Genomic DNA, 18,685 nt, shown 5'->3' on the forward strand with positions numbered 1-18,685 from the left:
TGTAGTATGAGTACAAAAGACTCATTCAAGCTTCAACACTGTTCAATGCTTAGTCAATGCTTGTCAAATCAAAATCAAATGTTCAATGCAACTGCTGGATTTTGTCCACACTTTAGGGAGCGCGTTATCTGAGCCTCACGGCAAAAGCCATTGCCAATCACCTTTTATCCAATTTACTCACTGCGTGCTTGTTTGATTTCTTCAGATTTAGGAAAATGCTAAGACACTGAAGCAGAAATTAGACTTACACAGGTTGGTTGAGTTCAATCACATTTCTTGTTCAGACAGCTCTGCTTTCAGGAAAGTTTGTGTTTGTGTCACGGGCAGGAATGGAGCAGGGCGACAAAATGCTGCTTGGACCAAGGTTTATTGAGAGAAAGGGGTGTTGGAGAAGAGCATGAGGGGAACAAACTAACATAACGGCAGAGTGACAGGTGGAACCGACAGACGAACAGACCAACTCGCAGAGGAACAGAAACTAACAGACACAGAACTTACAGAGAGTGACAAAGACAGACAGAGAGACTAACAGAATAAAACAGAAACTAACAGACACAGGACTGCTGGATTTTGTCCACAATTTAGGGAGCGCGTTATCTGCACCTCACGGCAAAAGCCTTTGCCAATCACCTGTTATCCAATTTACTCACTGCGTGCTCGTTTGATTTCTTCAGATTTAGGAAAATGCAAAGACATTGAAGCAGAAATTAGACTTACACAGGTTGGTTGAGTTCAGTCACAATTCTTGTTCAGACAGCTCTGCTTTCAGGAAAGTACAATACAGCGCTGGGCCCTTCAAGAGCGGAAAGTCTCCATTCAGAAAAGGCAATGTTCAAGGTTTTTTGATCAGCTTATATTATGTTGCGCATTGTGGGCTGAGATTGATGGGTAATGAGTCTTTGGGGTGGGGCAAGTTCGCCATGGGAGTGGGTGCTGGTTATGGGCGATTCGGTGTGTGTGGGGGCTGTTGTCTTCCATCCCGTCTTTCGGACTTGGCGATCATCTTTGGCCGAGTCCTTGGCTGGCTCCCTCTGGCACCTGCTGGTTTTATCTCCATGTGACCTTCCTGTGAACATTCTTCTCCAATCTTGGACATACACTGTCGTACCTCATTCCTGCATAACAATTCAATTTTAAGAGGAAAAAAAGTTTCTTTTTTTATCCCAAAAGAGGTAAAGTTGTTTATTTTTTATGAGCAAATATTTATTTATTATCCAGTTATCAATTTATTTTGTAAACAAGATATTATTTATTTATAATTAAGTTAATTTATTTTTTTGAACACATTTTTAGTTTATATTTTTATTTCCTTGCAAGAGATTATTACAAGAAAGATTAATATAAATTGGCAGTGTTCTGCATACAGTATTTGAGTTTTGAAAGGGTTTATGCCTTCTTGGTGGTCACTGTATACTGTTAATCGTTTTTGTTTCTATATGCAATGTTTGAAACATAAATGTGTCTGTCAGGTACATTGCTACAAGTTGTTTAACTTTAATAAACCAAACAATGATGGGACAATCCTGTACCTCTTTCTTTTCAACCAGAAATGTGTTGCGCTGGTCAGGGGGTACTTGGCTGAAAAAATATTTCAAAGGGGGTACGTCACTGAAAAAAGTTTGAGAACCACTGAGTTAGTGTGTTCGAAAAGAGGAAACGGACGTACGTGGATGTGGAAAAGGCGGCTCTGAATGTGAGAGAAGTTGAAGAGGAATAATAAGACCCTTGAAAGCCAAAACTTGCCCCTCGTCGTGACTCGAAGCCGCAACACATACGTGTGCGCTTGCGTAACGGCCACATAAATATGCTACGCGAAGACAGTGGGGAGAGAGTTGCCACGTTTGACCCTTCCCATCTGCCTTTTGTAAAGTAGAGAGAACACTTGCGCAACCTAGTGGCTCAGTTGATGGACAAAACATGTTGGTGGAAAACATGATGGCCATCTGGACAATCAACACTTAATGGCACGACTTAGCTAAGTCTGGTGGTCATCGACACACACTGCGAGCTCACAACACCGTACACTTGCTTGTCAATCGCAAGCAATTTGTCGTTACTGAAGAGTCTGAATGCGCTCGAGTCTTGCCAGACGCGCCGCTTGTCCACATGAGATGTATCTCCAAAACGTCTCCTTCATCCATCCCAAAGGCTGCTTGTCGTTTGATTTGCCATTAAAAACAAACTTGATAACAATTCCAACATGTTCCATCTGTTCTAGTGGCGGATTCCAAAACGTTCCAGAGGGATCGTCCGTCCGTCTGTGCGTGCGTCCGTGCTTGCGCGCGGTCAGCAACAAGTAGGATCTTTATGGAATGAGGCAAAGGTTTTGTACTTGAAAAAACAAAACTCGTACTGAAACTGAAAATAAACGAGTTGGGGTTGAAACTTGAAAAATGTATTCAAAATAAAGATACTTGTGTGAAATGTTTTACGAGTTGAAAATAGTTTTGCTTCGCTTTGGTATTTTTTTGGAATAAAAAAAAAGACCTGAACCTGAAAAAAAGAGATGTGAGTCTGAAAATATAAAATATGCAACTGAAGAAAAATACCTCAAAACTTGACAAATAAATTAAGGTGAAACCTGAAAATAGTTTATTCAAAAAATGTACCGAAGCGAAGCAAAACTACTTTCAACTCAACAAGTATTTCTATTTTGAATACATTGCTTTATTCTTCAAGTTTTAAGCTCAGCACGTTTATTTTCAGATTCAAGTTTTTTTTTTTTCAAGTATGCGTTTTGTTTTTCAACTGCATAACTTTTGACCCCTATCTACCGCCATAGACCTTCTGCGTGCCCCTCTGAGAGTTTGGAAAACACTTGCGTTGATGAGCAGCTGATTCCACTTGAATGTCAATCGTAAATCGTACGGGAATGGCTGATGGTGTAGGCCCTACAGCGGTGTCAAACTCATTTTTTTCGCCGGCCACATTGTAGTCATAGCTTCTTTCGGAGGGCCATTATGACTGTCAACCCAAATAAATGTATGAGCACCTCAGATTATATACAGTAAAAGCTACAAAACAAACTGACAAATAACTCGTTTTCAAATCAGACGAGTAAAAACTAGTCAAATATTTTATAAAAAAGATATACAAAGTGAAGACAATTTGCAATTCTAGTAATGACACACGAATTTGATGCACAATCTGTCTTCGCGGGCCACATAAAATTATGTGGCGGGCCGTATCTGGCGCCCGGGCCTTGAGTTTGACACCTGTGGTGTAGGGGTACACTTGCTATGTGTGCCGACACCGCGAGTTTGATTCCCGCATATGACGGTGTGAATGTGTGTGAGTGACAAAAAAACCATAAATCGTACGTCTTTCCGGTAAGGGCGGGTATCGGGAAGACATAGTTGGAGCAACTTTTGAAATGTTCACGGAGAGCGATTTTACAGAATAATGAAGTGTTAAATGTGGGCTTTCAGTAGTTCAATGAAGAGGCAAAAAAGACTACAATATTTCCTGATTCGATGTTACAATTCTGCTGAGTATAGCGTAATGCAAAGTCTAAGAATTTACTTCAATTGACAATAACAAATATTGCAACTTCATCAAAATTCTGCCAACAAACTCAATAAAAACATCCATTCTATGGAACAATAAAGCCTTTATTTGTGTTTTTTTTTGTCTTTCCACAGTTCAAGTTTGTCAGTCCCACCAAAGAGGTGGGCAAAAGAGAGTGAAGGAGGAAGAGGTAGAGCAAGTGTTCCATTCTCATTATGATCCGTGTAAAAAAAACAAAAGTCGCTTTGACGCATCAAGGACTGCATGATTGTTTTATGAAAAGGGAGAAAATAAACAGCAGCTCGTTTGCGGTGTTGCTCGCTTTCTCTGATTCTCATCAGCACTCTGGACTTTCTTTTGACAGAGGTGGGCCCGACAGCGTTAAACAGCCCACGAACACTTGCGGGCGGGGGGGCAGAGACCGCATGCTCCCGGCATGCTCCCGATGCCCGACTTGACTCTCGAGCAAATTAAGAGCGCAGAAACCAGAGCGGCGGGTCCAAAAGCGGCCGACCACTCGGCCGTGCTGTGCGTCACACTGCATTCAAACAAACTACGACCAAAAAAGTTTTGTCACTCAGCTGCACCATCAGTGTTACTGACGGTGTCACATTTAAAAAACAAACTCATAGACGAGACAGTCTTTACATCTTTAACATATAAATTATTCCCCCTTACAAACTGAGGGCGCATGCGAGGCATAAGGTGTCCGAAAGAAAAGCAAACGTCGCTGTGTGGCAACAAAGAAACAAGACTTCAGTCCCGCTTCTTTGTCACACTTGGCCAGTGCCTCATATGCAAAGACTCCAGAAATGGGGAAGAATAAGGAAAAAGGGATTTTTTCCTTTAAATGCAATCCAAAATCAGAATGCGGGTTATAAAAAGAAACCAACAACGGCACGCGCACACACACACAATTTGCTGGCAGACAGGAGCAGTTGTGAGCTCAATTACGTGGACAGAGAAGACTGGGTGGTATCCATGGCAACAGGGCGGGCTGGGAGACGCCGACTCACTCGTCGGCGTTACCTTTGGCTTGCCGTGATGATGTACAGTATGAAGAGACGCCCATAATGTCAAAATAGCTTCCGATGAAAGGTTGCAATTATTAAATATAGAGTCAAAGAAAAACGTGTGCTTCTCTGAAGGGGTTGTACGTGCAAACGGAAACAAAAAAGTTCATATTAGTTTGAGTCAAACCTCTCCAGTTGCTTTGGGGAGCGCACTCCTGCTCCAGTGCTGCCATCAGTCGTGCGACTGCGTGAGAGTCTGTCATTCCAGTGGCGGCGGGGCGGCGGCAGGGGTTACTCACTTTATTTTGAATTTGACTCTTTTTTTAAAAACAAACAAACACAAAAAAAGAAGGCAGGACATCGGAGCGTCGACGGAAGGGTGGCGCCAACTCGAGGACAGGAGGCTCCCCGCCACCTATCAATCGTCCAGGATGACCTTAACGAAACTGGCCACGTCTGTGTCTTTGGAGTCATGCAAGGTGAAAAATGGATGCTTCTGCATCGGAAGGAAGAACAAGATGACATGTAGTGAAATTATACTCCCTCCCTCTATTGCAGCGCTTGCCAAACTTTTACATCTATTGCTGCATTTGCACCTACGCACAATTTCAGACTTCAATGAACAGCATGTTTTGGAAATGTTTGAGGACATGTGGCAAAGTAACTTGAAATATTATTGAACCTTGAGTTTGCGTTAGACAAATGTATAGATTGTTTTGTCATCATGAAGTGGGGCAAAAAGTGTTGACTTTCCAAATGTGTGGATGAGAACGAGCGAAAGGACACGTGGGGTTGCTTTTGACGAGTCACCTTCACTAGAAACGATTCAAGTCATTCTGAAAAATATACTCACCATTAATTCTGTATAGGCTGGTCTCTTATTGGGCTCCTTCCCTAAGCTGTAAAGAGAGACAAGAGAAGGCTGATGTGCATAACGTGACAAACGTCCACCCCTGCTGGACAAAAAGTGTACGCCCCCCCCACACATCTTTTAGCAAAGACCTTTTTTTTTTTTTTTATCTCTCAGTGAATAATGCAATAGAATATTTAAGCACATAGGTGACAATGGTGGCCAGTGTGAGTCTCACCACTTAGAGATGAAGTCTACAAAGTTAGGCGAGAAACGGTCGGCAGGCAGTTGGGGAGAGGGCTCGTCCACCACCTGCTTGAGCTGCTGGAAGGGCGTGCCCCACGATTCATACGGGAACTTGAGGATGGCCAATTCGATCTGTACAGCACGGATAGAAAAAGTCGACACCCCCCCCGTTCAAATGCCAGACCGACATTTCCGACACCATTTCCAAACTTTCATGTGGCCTTGTGCATTGTGGAAGTAAAAAACAACAATCGTGAATTTATGTATGCGGCTGGATGGATGGATGGATGGATGGATGGATGGATGGATGGATGGATGGATGGATGGATGGATGGATGGATGGATGGATGGATGGATGGATGGATGGATGGATGGATGGATGGATGGATGGATGGATGGATGGATGGATGGATGGATGGATGGATGGATGGATGGATGGATGGATGGATGGATGGATGGATGGATGGATGGATGGATGGATGGATGGATGGATGGATGGATGGATGGATGGATGGATGGATGGATGGATGGATGGATGGATGGATGGATGGATGGATGGATGGATGGCGCTTGTCATTGGCAGCAGCCTCACCATTGTGATACCAAGACTCCAAATGTCCGACTTGACGCTGTATCCTTTCTGGTTGAGGTCCGGGTTGATGCGCTCGGGCTGAAAAACAAAGCGAGCATTTCTTCATCCAACACGCACGCGCGTGCTGCCCGGACTCGGCCAAGTGCGGGAGCGGAGTCAGGCGGCGACTCACCGCCATGTAGGGCTTGCAGCCGGCATCCATGGTCTTGGCCACCGAGTCCACCAGGTGGCCGCTGATGCCAAAGTCGCACATTTTCACTTGGCCCTTGGTGTTGATGAGAACATTGGAGGGCTTCACATCTGGGCAGCCAGAGACATTTGGCAAAGGGCGTTACACCAGAGTCAGTGGCCAAAATTGTAGCACGCTCTTTTCTGTGCTTACCTCTGTGGATGACAGACAGGTTGCTGTGCAGGTGCTCCAAAGCCATCACAATCTGGGGGGGACAATCACGCGTCAGCGCATGTGACGCAAAGCGTCGAGTGACGACGGGTCAAAGGAAAACGCTGTTCTTTTGTGTGGCCCTTGTTTGAGCCCACCCTTCCAGGGTCTTCGATTGGACAATTTTAGCGATCAAATTCCACGTTAAGATGTCACCTGGACCACTATTCAAAGCGGTAGGCTTGTTTCCAGATGTATCGAATTTGAGGTGGCGATAACTGTATCTGTCATTTTCTGATTGGAGGTTGTCCGACCTCTGTCAACATTGTCATTTGGAAGACAGAATCCTGCCGAGCAGATTTCCAATGGAGGCCCGACGTGCTATGCTATAAAAAAGGCCAAGGCGTGATTCCAATAAGGACTAGCACAAAAGTCACAAATCAGTAGCAAACAAAAAAAATGCGGCAAGCGCAGCGGGGTGGGGGGAAGCACTCGCCACACGAATCAATGAAGCGGCACGTGTTGCAACTCTCGCCGTTGCCCTCGCCGAGCTTGCTTAACGGCCGCTGCAAACGACACACCGTTACGTACAGCGACGGCGATCTTGCCCAGGATATCCTCGGGTATGGTCTTGCCTTTCTCGATGACCTTCTTGTAGAACTTATCCAGGGAGGTGTCCATCAGCTCCATGCAGATCCAAACGTCGCCCTGAGAAGATAAAGCCGGGCGGGCGGGTAAAGGCCAGCTGACCAAAGCGAGCCCCGCGCCAAGTCAGCGACCTCTCTGAAGAGGGCGCCGTAGAAGGTGACGGTGTAGAAGCAGTCCACCGTCCGCATGGAGATGTCCAGGTCCATCAGGAGACGCTTCTGCTCTAGCGTGTTGACGGTGGCTCGGATCCTCTGCGGAGGAAAGGCGGCGGTGACGAGCCGGGCCGGCGCGCCAGTCAGACCGGAGCGCCGGACCGGAGCGCCGGACCGGAGCGCGGTCTACCTTGACGGCCATGATCACGTCGCTGGGCACGTGCCTCATCTTGTAGACCACGCCGTAGGCACCCCGGCCTAGCTCGGCAATCTGCTCCAGGTCGTCTGCCTTCACCACAAAGTTCTGGGCGCCCACCACGTCACGTGTGAACAAAGGTCGGTGGCGGCGCAGCCGAGCGGACCCTTACCTGGTCTCCGATGGTGACGCACGCCTTGGAGTCGAGATCTCGTGGAGGCCTGCAAGGGGGAATCCCATGTCAATGCAAGTAAAAGAGCGGCGCGCACTCGTGGCGCCCAAAAGCGAGGGCCTCCTTTCTTGCTTTTGGCCGCAAACTCATTTCAGAATCAGTGGCTAGAAGTTGTACTCTAGACAAGTAAAATGAGGGTGTTGAGAATGACGTTTGCAAATTATGGATCGGTCTGGGCGCATAAATGAAGATGTGGTGATGGACGGAAATGTTCCTACGCTGCAACGGCTGGCGGCGGCTGCGCAAAGACTTCTTTGGCCAGCTTCAGCCCAGGGTTCTTCTTCTTCCCTGAGAAATGAAATAAGCCGTTACTTGCGCCTGCTCGAAAAGAAAACAAAAAAGAAAACCCTTTGGGCGACTGACCCGGACAGCACGTTATCACACTGTAGTTGGAGTGGGGACATTTTGTACACGAGCTTTAACAACATTCTTGTGTCGTGGAAACCAAAGCCAACCAAACAAACACAAAGGGCTACTTTGATTTGGTGACACAAATTCCAGCAGGGATGTCTTATCCAAGAGGGTATTAAGGTGAGCAACAAGCAATAGGAGAAGGGCCGACTGATGACGAAGCAACCCAAATGGTGGGGGGGGAGAGAAAGAGAAAGCAACCCATCTTCCTCATGATGCGTCTTTACTTCATGGGGGAATTGAGCAAGATTTTAGCAGCCCCATGCAGTCAACTCAACTGCAGCAAATTTCTTTCTGCAGCCTCTGACAAGAGTTCATTCAGAAAGGCGATCTGCCCCCCCCAACACCCCAGCTGGGACTCCCCTTCAGCAGCAGCGTGCACAAGACTGCACCGCAGAGTTCCTTGGGTCTTTGCAAGAGCTTTGGTCTCCCTCTTGACCTGCCCCCGAAACATGACTTTTCATTTCTCCAACACACTTCTTTTGCACCAGAGAACTTATCCGCTCGCATTTGCCAGTAAAAAATAAAAAGGCAGCGGGGCGCTTCAGACTTTTGACTGGCTCTTGCTGCCGCTTGGCGAGTCACGCCTCAGAGGTCGGGAGGAAGCGTGATTCAGTCAAACCCCGCCGTGGTCCGATCAAGTCGGAGCGGGGGGGTGGTGGGTTGGTTGCAAGTCTTTCCGAGATTCTGCAGCCAAACTCTAGGCAGATTTGAGTCCTGAGTCAAAAATAGAGCGGCCCCGTCCTCGCAGAGTGCACTGATAAAAATAGACTGGGCTTCCTCTGTGCGGGTTGAAGTAAGCATTGACCTGACAAACATGCCGGCGTTCGTTGAGTTCGAATGAAAACAAACAAACGTGCATACCAAAGTTTCTATTTTGGGGTCCTTTCAAATGCCGCTGCAAAAATGCGGTGACAATGCATCCAGCATCAAAGCATGATCAAAGCATGCGCTCGCGCCGCAACTTCGACACAGTTATTTGGGGAACAGATTTGGCAGGCGACACCATTTTTTTCTCTGCAAAATCTATCGTGCAAGTGTGCCTAATATTTGGATCCCACTCGTGCTTCCTGCCATGATGAAACTAACATGACAGCGTGTGAGTACGGTGCGACACAGCCGCGAGGGTAGTTTTTGAGGGGGGCTATGTTGTCATTGCGCACACTTGGTGCATTGCCAATAGGACGGCGCCAGATCGGAGGTTTTACAGGCATTGCATTTGATGTTTGTAAAACACCATGACAAGAGGTCGCTATGACGTCATTGCGCACGCTTGGTGCATTGCTAGGCGTTGCCAATAGGATGGCGCCAGATTGGAGGTTTTACAGGCAATGCATTTGATGTTTGTAAAACACTATAACAAGAAACGTCCGCCCGTCTGTCCGGAACATAAGTTAACTTTACCCGTGTGCATGCAGGCCGCAGTCCAGGTGAATTGTTTCAAATGTAATCCGATTCTGTGTAAGACATTTATTTTCAAAGGTAACGCAACATGCACTACAGTTTAAAGTAAACAGTTTTGTGAGCATCAGCACTTGATTGCGTTTTTTGATTGCATTTTGGGGTTGATGCGTGTGTTTATTGTACTGTGGTGTATGAAATCCAAGATATTGAGATATTCACGCAAGTGTGGATCTAGTAGGAGGTACATTTGGGGCTTAGACATTTGCTATAGGTAATTACAAACAGCTTGGGAGGGGCAAGCACTATTCGGTGAGGAGCGACTGCAATCATCATCATCTTTGCAGCCAACCTGTGCAGCAGCGAGTTGCTTGCGTCCAGTAGACTGTCAACAAAAGAGCTGCGGCACAAGTCAAAACATGCCTCGGTAGGCCAAAGGGAGCCACAGTATGTGTACTCCCCCACCATGGTAACGCGAGAATGATTGTGTAACAGCACAAGCGATGAACTTGTAATGTAAATTGACATCGTCATACCGAGTGTGCGCGCACGCGCGTGACGCAGAGGAAGCACCTTTACTTGATTTTTCTGATGTCCTTTTTTTCCCACAGGGTTGGGCACAACATGTCGCATTGCTTTTTCCCCCTAAAGAGAAAATTAGAGTAAAAATATACGAGGGCGAGGCTAAACGTGTTTTGATGTACCGGAGCTATCAATCACAACGAATGAGTCATACGTCACGACGACAAAAATACGAACACCTGCAGTCGCCATTGTATCTTTTTTTTTTTTTCAATCTAATCACTCCTACGGATTGATTTTAAGATGAAATGTGTATCTTTTTTCACTCTGGAAAATGACGTTAACTTTGAAGACAATGGAGACGCGAGTAGCGAACCTAGCCACAACGCTAGCTGCAAATGTTATGTAGCATGTCAACAGCGGGGTGCTAGTTTGCGAACACGTACTCTTTGCACAATACATAGTCAACGAGGCGTGCTGACTGACTCGCTCCTTGCTTTTCCTCCCTCTTGCACCGTGCACAGCTTTCCATCTGGCGTGCTTATATTTCTTAAAAGGTGGCTAGCTTACAAAGACGACTTACGCAGACATATATGCAATATGTGCATTCCTCAGGGAAAAATTAACATGCGAGTGTTGTAGGGAGGGTAAAAAAAAAAACAAAAAAAACACATACCTCCTTTGGACAGAGACATTTCCCCTTTGCTTTGATGAGGGGGAAGGGAAGCACAAAGACTTTTTGCCTTTTTCTACTCCCTCCCTCGCCGCATCGAACTCGTACGCCCGCTCAGGATCGCAGGCTGCTCGTGCAGGGGAAAAAATAGCAGCAACGATGAGCAAAAAATGAAATAAAAATGTCCGTCTGTGCGCGCCCCGATCGTCCCGGGCTGCTAAAGCAAACGTTCGCCGGGCGATTACCAGGCAGATGCACGCTTTGTCTTGGGAGCGCGGGCTATACACTTCGAGTAAGTTTGCTTATAAAAAAAAAAAAAAAAAAAAGCACTTTTAGGGTGGCCAAAGTCTGACAGCTGAGGGGGGCAGCAGGGTGATGACGTACTTCCTGCTACGACGCTAAGCACCTTGGGTGTTATAGTCTTCTTTTATAAAAGCCATAGCGCGCCCTCTTTACGTTCTTATTTTATTTGTTTTAAGGATAAGATTTTCACAAAACACAACCTGCAATGCTCAATACGCATTCCCAATGAAAGAATGGACGACTCAAAGGCAGCTTGGTTGTTTTGCTATGTTGGAGAAAGACGGACAAAAAACTTTGATTCAGTTGTCGCATTCACTTCCACATCCCAGAATGAAAATTGCGATCTGACGAATTGGTCGGGAGTACTCCTATCTCAAGGGAGCGCCGTATGAATATTCGGCCCAAGATACAAGCTAGAACATTTTGTATCTATGTGAGCAGCTGCTCCTCACTTCAAGACAAATTTGTTGAGTTTCTTTTGCAATAGACTCCTCCAACGCAAAGTGCCACAACCTCCACCTAGTGAAAAGAGAAACTGACAGAGGATTAACTTTGAGTGGAGAACAACGCAGATTCATTTGTTCAAGACTGGCTATAAAGTGGCCTCTTTGGAGAGGGAAGTCAGCCTTGATGGTTGTTGGGTGGGCACAAAGCCAGGAGGCAAATGGGCTGGCCTGTCTCGTGAGCGGTATCGTCGTTTGCCTCCAGGTTGCGCGGCAACTGCTGCCTTGCCCCACGACCCGCCGACAATGTCAGGACCAAGACCTTTTGGCAGCGCCACTGGTGCTGGCCTCCTGCTGCTGGCCTCCTGCTGCCGCTGTTTCTTCAGCTGGCGATAGGCCAGCACCGCCCGCCGCCTTTCCTCCTCCATCATCCTCTGGCGGGCCATGGATGACTCGGACGTAGGCGTGGCTGTGTGGCCGAGGAGCGAGTTGAGGAGGAGCTCCTTAGCTGCCTTCCAGAAGCCAGACCTGAGGCGTTAGGACTTGATGTGCAACACGCCAATGTCGATCGGAGGAGTTTGTTTTACCCCAGGCTTGATGAGCGCTTTCTTGGGTTTGCTGGTTAGTGAAGGCGGCTCTGTTGAAACCTCGCCAAAAGCAATGTCATCTGAGGAGGAGGGAACAAAGCAAACTTTTACTGGCTCACTTTTGTCTCACTCAGGTAAAAAAAAAAAAAAAATTTTGTCCCCATACTTAAAAAGATGTTTTCATAAAAAGTCTGATATTTTCTGTCAAAACAAACAAACAAACAAACAAACAAAAAAAAGACATCATGCTTGAAATCACTCAAAATTGAGGCCAGCGGTGCATCTTTCTCATCCAAATGCAGAGCATGCCTTTCGTTAGCATGACAACTGACTGTTGCTGGCTTGGCACATTATCTTGGCACTTATCTTACTTTTAGTAGAGACTTACTGGTGGCCACTCCAGAAAGATACGTTAAAAAGTCACACGGCCTTTTCTATCTTTGTAGAAAACATCATTGGGTTGAGGTAACAGACAGATATCAGGAAGAGATAAGTATTAATCAGGCCTGAAACAAAACAAAAAAATACTAAATTGCCCTTAAGTTGCAATTTACCTTGGAACATTTCCTTTTCCATCCGGACCTCCTGTCGCTCCAACTTTTTCCGCTGTCGTTTCTGTAATTTCAGTTTGTCGTACCTACGGCAACAAGTGACGCGCAACAAACATCAAAGTGCCTTCTATGCGTTCTAGCCTCCAAAAAGATGTTTGCGAGCAGATTTGTTTTGCATGAGTGACTGGTGATCTTGCCCGCGTGCAAGTGTATTGTCGTAGCTTCATTGCGCCATGTATTTTTTTACTTTACTTTTGTGGCTACTGAAATTGTAAGTCAAGGTAGCAGTGCCACTGTTCGAAAATGCTTACGCTTTCATTTTGTCTGACTTTCCACCGTTGGCAGGCTTCTCCTGTTTGTCTTCATTTATCTCGGGTTTCCTCTCCACCTGATTGTTGGTGAGGAAGAGGACGTGCTTTGACTCCATCTCCATGCGTTGATTGAACTGAAGCTCACTTTCCCGCTTCCCTCGCTTGAAACGTGGAATGGCAATGTCGCTGACCGTGGACTTCTCTGGTTTCCTATGAAGAACGAAAACTGGGGTGGAGAATTGAGAGAATGAAAATGATACATTATCACACGCATGGAACTTTGAAACGGGTAACGTGCTCACCATCTCGTAATTTTTTTGCGGTCAAAGAGCTATTTTCCATCCTCTCCTTGCTCTTCAAGATCTCCTGCAGCTTGAAGGGGATGTGCTCAAGGTGGTCCCCTTGGTTGGCGTCTCTTTTAGCTTTACCATCCCGTTTCTTCGCACTGAAATATTGAAAGACTGGTTTCAATTGAAAAATTGAGTACTCCTTATCATTAAATAACGAGGCTTATCTAGATCTTCATGACCAACGTTTCTCGCAAAATCCAACCACAATCGCAATGTTAAATGGGTAGGTAGTAGCATGCTAGACACTGAGGCTAACGGTCGCCTTCAGTCAAATGGAGCAACTTACATTACCTCGGCTGCTTTGCTGTTTTGTTAGCCACCTCCCCACAGTTGTTACTATTGCGCCTCTTGCGCGTCCCCATGTCGATGCACGTCGGTATTAATTTAAAAGCACATCTGAAATTAACCTAACCACTACTCTCACGTGGAGTCAGTTTCCGTAGCGTTTACCCTTTGAACTATGACGTCAGAGGAGCGAGCGATAGGAATTTTAAAATTTTTCTTCTTTCGGGGTTCTCGTCACGTCGAAAAGGTACTTACTTACAAAATGACAGATTTATTCCAAATTATACAAAAGAATATTGAATTTGATCCCTCCCAAAGAAATGCCGACAGCCACTAGACGGCAAAGTAGTTTGAAATACAGTAATCCCTCGCTACATCGCGGTTCGTTTATCGCGGTTTCACTACATCGCGGATTTTTTTCCAAATTAAAAAAAAATCAAAAGTCAAAATAAAACTTCTAAATTGAGGAATTATGGCACAAAACCTGCCCACGCGCCAGCAGAAGGCAAGGAGTGCTCACACAATTGCAGTGCGTACACTTGTACCTTTTTATAAAAACTTGTTGTAATAATAAGAGTTCTAAATACATATTTACAGTGTTGTACCTTGTTATAGAAAAATTGTTATAATAATAAAAGAGTTCTAAAAACATTTACAGTATGTACACTTGTACCTTGTTATAAAAATTATAATAATAAAAGTTGTTCTAAAAACATATTTACAGTATGTGTTAAGAATTCTCCATGTTATTTATTTAATTCAGCTATGCTTTGATTTGAGGTAGGGTGATTTCTTTTGATGGCCGTTTTCAGGCGATACCACTTCCTGTTTTACGTTCGTGTACATATGTTGGTTGCAGTGGTACAGGAGTCATTGATGATGTAAGTGGGTCTCCTAACAAGAGAAATGTGTCTAACCTTTAGGACAATGTAATATTGCCCCAAATGTTCGTTTAAATTCCTTTAGAGGTCCGTTTTCGTGTGTTAGCACGATCGCGACTTAGCATATTCCGCTAACTCGTTAGCCTGTTAGTACTTCTTGTTAACATGTTACACGCACACACGTATAAATATTTATGTTTTAAATATTTATACAAAGTTTTCTGTATGTTATTTATACTATTAATGTTTGAAACAATAATTTAATGTTCTAATAATAAAATATGCACTTAAATGGTTTCATATAAATGTATTGACACAAAAAATGTACAAGTAAAAAAAAAAAAGTACAGATGAGAGGGTGACCGTACTGCGCGGATTTCACTTATCGCAGGTGATTTTTGGAACCAATTATTCGCAATAAACGAGGGATTACTGTAGTGTGATCCAGTCTGATATGCACCAGCTTTTCTTGGTCACAGTACTATTTGACTTTGTGGAACACATATAGAACCCACAACATAATACAAAAAATACAGGGACATTTGCGCTAAGAACTTCAGAAGTCGAGGCAGACGTGCTCACTATGAATCCACCATACTAACATGTTGCATGTCACCAAATGCTAACTAAATGTCCCGCTCGGGACAAAATGGTGGCTCTTTGCCTGGTCAGCTTCCAAGTGATGGGCGGAGATACAAGGTGGTTGCAATCTGAAAAGTTTGTTCAGACATATTTTCAGAAATACAATAGGCAGGTCACCCAAAAATGACTCCCTTGTGTCATTTCACACTTGATGGATGAGAGCAGCAGGCACTTCAGAGACCCAAACATGAGCACACTCAATGCAAGAAAAAAAATATTTTTGCAGAATTTCCCCCTGGAAATATCAGCACATTAGTAATTCCAATTCACGTGGGTTGGCATAGACTTTATGCTAGTGGATCTTCTGTTGAAGTCGTGCAGTGGCAAACAGAGTCAACATCTGCACTCCCAGCAGGACCAGCACCACGGTCCAGATCAAGCCCCGGTGCTGCTCCAACCACCACAAGATGTTCCCCAGGCACCCTCTCAGGAAGATCAGGCTCTGAGCGCTGAACTCGTCCACCGCTTGGGTGTCTAGGCCGCACTGAGAGTTCCACACGGTGCCGTTTTCCAGCGGGTCAACACAACATGTTGCTGGAACGCCACAGGCCAGAACTCCTGGAGCGGAGCAGTTGTAGTATCTGTGAGGTAAGGATTTTGGAAAGAAAAGCTTTGTGATGCAAGCAGTGTTGGTTAGGTTCAACTATGACATGTCATCACGGGTTACTGAGGTCACAGTGTCACTATCTGGCAATTTCTTTTTTACGGTTAATAACTTCATTTTGGTCAAACTCTTTATGTTAGGAGCAATTTCACTTTCGACCACTGGATGGCAGCAGACTAATTTCATTAAAGGGTGTAAACTACAAAAAATATCCAAAGAGAAAGTACTTTCTTTCAGCACAGCCTAGTTTTTGATGAAATGATTGACATTCGACTGTAATCCTGCGTTGTTATGCCTACTGATAAATACAGTAAATATGTAAATATCTGAATTCACTTGACAGGATCTTTAGAGTTTAAATGCGCCACACCCAACTCACATGTTAACCTCCCAGTCGCGATAAGTATCCGCCCCACAGCACTGCAGATTGGACTGGATCTCGTCGGCGATGAACCTCAGATCTGGGTCGTCCTGGTAGCGAGCAATGGCAGCCAGCGCGGCCGACCGCAGGAGGTTGGTGATCTCTCGTTGCGCACTGTACACCACGATGACGGCCAAAACCTGCGCCGTGACGACGGCCAGCAGTAGCCCGGAGAACAGCTTTAGCAGGAAGGAGTTTTCTCGCAAGGCGCCCACGCAGCCCATTAGGCAGAGCAACGCCAGCAGGAGGCCCAACGTCACCAGCGGCAGCATTGGGTCAGTACCCACGCTTCCGATTTTCTCCTGGGCGAAGGACTCTTTGCTGATGAGGCCCCACAGGCCCAAGGCGAGAATAAGCAGGCCCAGGACGGAGAACGTTAGGTTGCTCAGAACCAAGAGGTACTTGAGGAAGTAGTCGAAAATAGCAAAGGCGCGGCGAAGCCGGATCTCTTTCAAGTTGGCCTCGTGTTCGCCGCTCATGCCCTCTGGGTAGAGCTCACTGGTTCCTTGGGATCCTGCGTTCCCCTTCGACAAGACAGGCGCGGGAGAATATATTCGGTGGTGGTAAAAAACCAAAAACAAAAGCAATGCATAGCTTTGCTTTTGACAAGTCTGTTTAGCTCAATGCTAACAAATGATGCAAAGCATCTGAGACGGGCTAATGAATAGCATGGTGTGGTGGTGTTGGAACCCCTTAAGCGACAGATTTCTGAACAGACACAGTGGAGTGACCCGTGTACAGATAAATAATAAATCTGCCTTTTCTTTAGCCTCTGACAAGAATGACGAATAGGGCTGGAGTTTAGCATTCCTGCCGAGTCGGTACAGTAGGCTATTGAGCAGTGGAAACAAAGTTCTGAAAAGTTGAGTTCCGAACAACAACCAGACAGTAGCTTGAGCTTTTACCTTTGGTATGAGCGGGCTGGACTCGTCCGACCTCATCCAGGGCCAAGGGACTTTTCTTAGACCCAAATATCTCCTGGTGCTGTCCATCGCTGCAAGACAATCTTCTCATACGTGGGCTGAGTGGTTGGCAGGGGAGCGTGTGAGCTCAGGCGCAGTCGCCGTGCTGCGTTTGGCCACGGGGAGCTGTCAGACAGGCCCTTTTTTCCATCATGTGAGAGTCACAGTGAGAGGATTCGACAGTGTGCACTGCATTCCAAGAGGAAAGTACTTTGAGCAAGATTTTTTGTCTCGTACTGTGGTGCATCTACTATGTACAGTAAATTGCCCATGAATTTCTATAATAGTGATTTTAAAATAATGTGTTTTTAAAAGTGTCAGATTTTTTTTAAAATTAGAATGAAAATGATCATTTACAATGTTAAAAAATGAATACAGATTTGCAATTGTTAGTTTGATTTTTTTTTACCTTTGACTCAGTAAGACGCACAATCAGTTGTTTTTTTGTAGTGGATAAAGAATACATGCCTGTGAGTATTGTAATGTTTGTTGTCTGTCGCATGTGGTGCACCACCATGAAGCTATTTCATTTCCCCTTACATGATAACATTAAGCTAGGGAGGCACCCCCAGGACAATCTTGTGCAGTTGTTCCCAAAATCAAGAGTTTTCGTATTTTCCTTCGAGGTTGAGAGCTCAATTCTCTGCTTAGTTTTAAATGGGCCATGACATGACTTTTTAATTACTTGTACACAAATGTTGAAGTAGTCAAAGTCAAAGTCAAAGTCAAAGTCAGCTTTATTGTCAATTTCTCCACATGCCAAAGACACACAAAGAAACCGAAATTTCGTTCCCCCCTATCCCACGGTGACAAGACACGGCTCACAACAGACAAACAGTAAACAAGTATAACAAAAGCGTGCTGAATAAATAATGAATAAATAACTCAACAATAAATAAATAAATAATTAATTAAGAGGAGCGTAAAAACGCGTACAGCAGACATTCCCGAAAATAGCGCAACAGTGCCGCACGCTACGCAGAAGGGGGTAGCGAGTTCAGGGCCCTAACAGCCTGGAGAAAGAAGCTGTTGGCGAGTCTGGTGGTGCGGGAGCGCAGGCTCCTGTACCTCTTCCCAGAGGGCAGAAGGTCAAACAAGGAGTGAGCCGGGTGACTCACATCTCTGGCAATCGAGGTTGCCTTGCGGGCGAGATGGGAGGTGTAAATGTCCTTCAGGGAGGGAAGCGAAGCACCAATAATTTTACCAGCCGTATTCACTATGCGCTGCAGGGCCTTCAAGTTCTGTTCAGTGCAGTTACCTCCCCAGACAGCGATGCAACTGGTGAGGACGCTCTCAATGGTGCCACGGTAGAATGTAGACAGGACTGCCTGAGGAGCACATGCACGCCTGAGCTTCCGCAGGAAATACAGGCGGCGCTGAGCTTTCTTTGCCAGTGACGAGGTGTTCGCGGACCAGGAGAGGTCCTCACTGATGTGCACCCCCAGGAACTTGGTGCAGCTCACCCTCTCCACCACAGCACCGTCGATGATCAGCGGCAGGTGTGTTGTGTGACCCTTCCGGAA

The 18,685-nt window shown here is 45.7% G+C and overlaps 3 protein-coding genes and 1 long non-coding RNA gene across 9 annotated transcripts; 1 reads left to right on the top strand and 3 right to left on the bottom strand.

Annotated features, from left to right (window-relative positions):
• Positions 1-3,590: 3,590 nt before the first annotated feature.
• Positions 3,591-11,203, bottom strand: map2k6 (mitogen-activated protein kinase kinase 6). 5 transcript variants are annotated; one of them, XM_088357775.1, is made up of 13 exons: positions 11,068-11,203; positions 10,826-10,949; positions 8,034-8,103; positions 7,756-7,804; positions 7,578-7,691; positions 7,367-7,486; positions 7,179-7,295; positions 6,591-6,642; positions 6,381-6,508; positions 6,209-6,286; positions 5,609-5,748; positions 5,374-5,419; positions 3,591-5,016 (listed from the first exon to the last, which is right to left on the bottom strand). In XM_088357775.1, exons 2-13 carry the CDS (start codon positions 10,842-10,844, stop codon positions 4,939-4,941), a joined length of 1,011 nt encoding a protein of 336 aa, XP_088213901.1. In that variant the 5' UTR covers positions 10,845-10,949; positions 11,068-11,203; the 3' UTR covers positions 3,591-4,938. The 5 variants fall into 5 exon arrangements, 4 of the variants coding, with proteins under 4 accessions (XP_088213901.1, XP_088213899.1, XP_088213900.1 ...); XM_088357773.1 differs by adding an exon at positions 10,164-10,272 and having other exon boundaries at positions 10,826-11,142; XM_088357774.1 differs by having other exon boundaries at positions 10,826-11,142.
• Positions 11,204-11,273: 70 nt separating this feature from the next.
• ccdc137 (coiled-coil domain containing 137) lies at positions 11,274-13,837 on the bottom strand. Of its 2 annotated transcripts, none has more exons than XM_088357777.1 (6): positions 13,659-13,837; positions 13,320-13,462; positions 13,018-13,243; positions 12,710-12,792; positions 12,156-12,235; positions 11,274-12,080 (listed from the first exon to the last, which is right to left on the bottom strand). In XM_088357777.1, the coding sequence occupies exons 1-6, from the start codon at positions 13,727-13,729 to the stop codon at positions 11,718-11,720; spliced, it is 966 nt and encodes a 321-aa protein (XP_088213903.1). In that variant the 5' UTR covers positions 13,730-13,837; the 3' UTR covers positions 11,274-11,717. The 2 variants fall into 2 exon arrangements, with proteins under 2 accessions (XP_088213903.1, XP_088213904.1); XM_088357778.1 differs by having other exon boundaries at positions 13,654-13,803.
• A 150-nt stretch (positions 13,838-13,987) lies between these two features.
• Positions 13,988-17,322, bottom strand: tspan10 (tetraspanin 10). The gene is made up of 3 exons (XM_088357779.1): positions 17,106-17,322; positions 16,159-16,724; positions 13,988-15,756 (listed from the first exon to the last, which is right to left on the bottom strand). The coding sequence occupies exons 1-3, from the start codon at positions 17,190-17,192 to the stop codon at positions 15,468-15,470; spliced, it is 942 nt and encodes a 313-aa protein (XP_088213905.1). The 5' UTR covers positions 17,193-17,322; the 3' UTR covers positions 13,988-15,467.
• On the top strand, positions 14,446-17,636 carry LOC148383249 (uncharacterized). The gene is made up of 2 exons (XR_015853357.1): positions 14,446-14,533; positions 15,528-17,636. It is a non-coding gene; the product is annotated as an uncharacterized LOC148383249 (long non-coding RNA).
• Positions 17,637-18,685: the final 1,049 nt, after the last annotated feature.

The sequence above is a fragment of the Syngnathus floridae genome, chromosome 17, assembly GCF_059516105.1.
Source record: "Syngnathus floridae isolate MCC-2025c chromosome 17, RoL_Sflo_1.0, whole genome shotgun sequence".
NCBI lineage: Eukaryota > Metazoa > Chordata > Actinopteri > Syngnathiformes > Syngnathidae > Syngnathus > Syngnathus floridae.

What these genes read in the sequence shown, in the direction of transcription:
- map2k6 (XM_088357773.1), bottom strand. Translation starts at nt 10,260, where the DNA reads ATGCGACATGTTGTGCCCAACCCTGTGGGAAAAAAAGGACATCAGAAA. An exon ending in CCGCCGCCAGCCGTTGCAGC is followed by an intron (nt 7,805 to 8,033) that starts GTAGGAACATTT and finishes TCCCCCTTGCAG; the next exon opens with GCCTCCACGAGATCTCGACT. An exon ending in CCTGTCTGTCATCCACAGAG is followed by an intron (nt 6,509 to 6,590) that starts GTAAGCACAGAA and finishes CTGGCTGCCCAG; the next exon opens with ATGTGAAGCCCTCCAATGTT.
- ccdc137 (XM_088357777.1), bottom strand. Translation starts at nt 13,729, where the DNA reads ATGGGGACGCGCAAGAGGCGCAATAGTAACAACTGTGGGGAGGTGGCT. An exon ending in AAAACAGCAAAGCAGCCGAG is followed by an intron (nt 13,463 to 13,658) that starts GTAATGTAAGTT and finishes TCAATATTTCAG; the next exon opens with TGCGAAGAAACGGGATGGTA. An exon ending in GGAAAAGGAAATGTTCCAAG is followed by an intron (nt 12,236 to 12,709) that starts GTAAATTGCAAC and finishes CCTCCTCCTCAG; the next exon opens with ATGACATTGCTTTTGGCGAG.
- tspan10 (XM_088357779.1), bottom strand. Translation starts at nt 17,192, where the DNA reads ATGGACAGCACCAGGAGATATTTGGGTCTAAGAAAAGTCCCTTGGCCC. An exon ending in CCAGCCCGCTCATACCAAAG is followed by an intron (nt 16,725 to 17,105) that starts GTAAAAGCTCAA and finishes GTCTTGTCGAAG; the next exon opens with GGGAACGCAGGATCCCAAGG. An exon ending in CGCGACTGGGAGGTTAACAT is followed by an intron (nt 15,757 to 16,158) that starts GTGAGTTGGGTG and finishes CTTACCTCACAG; the next exon opens with ATACTACAACTGCTCCGCTC.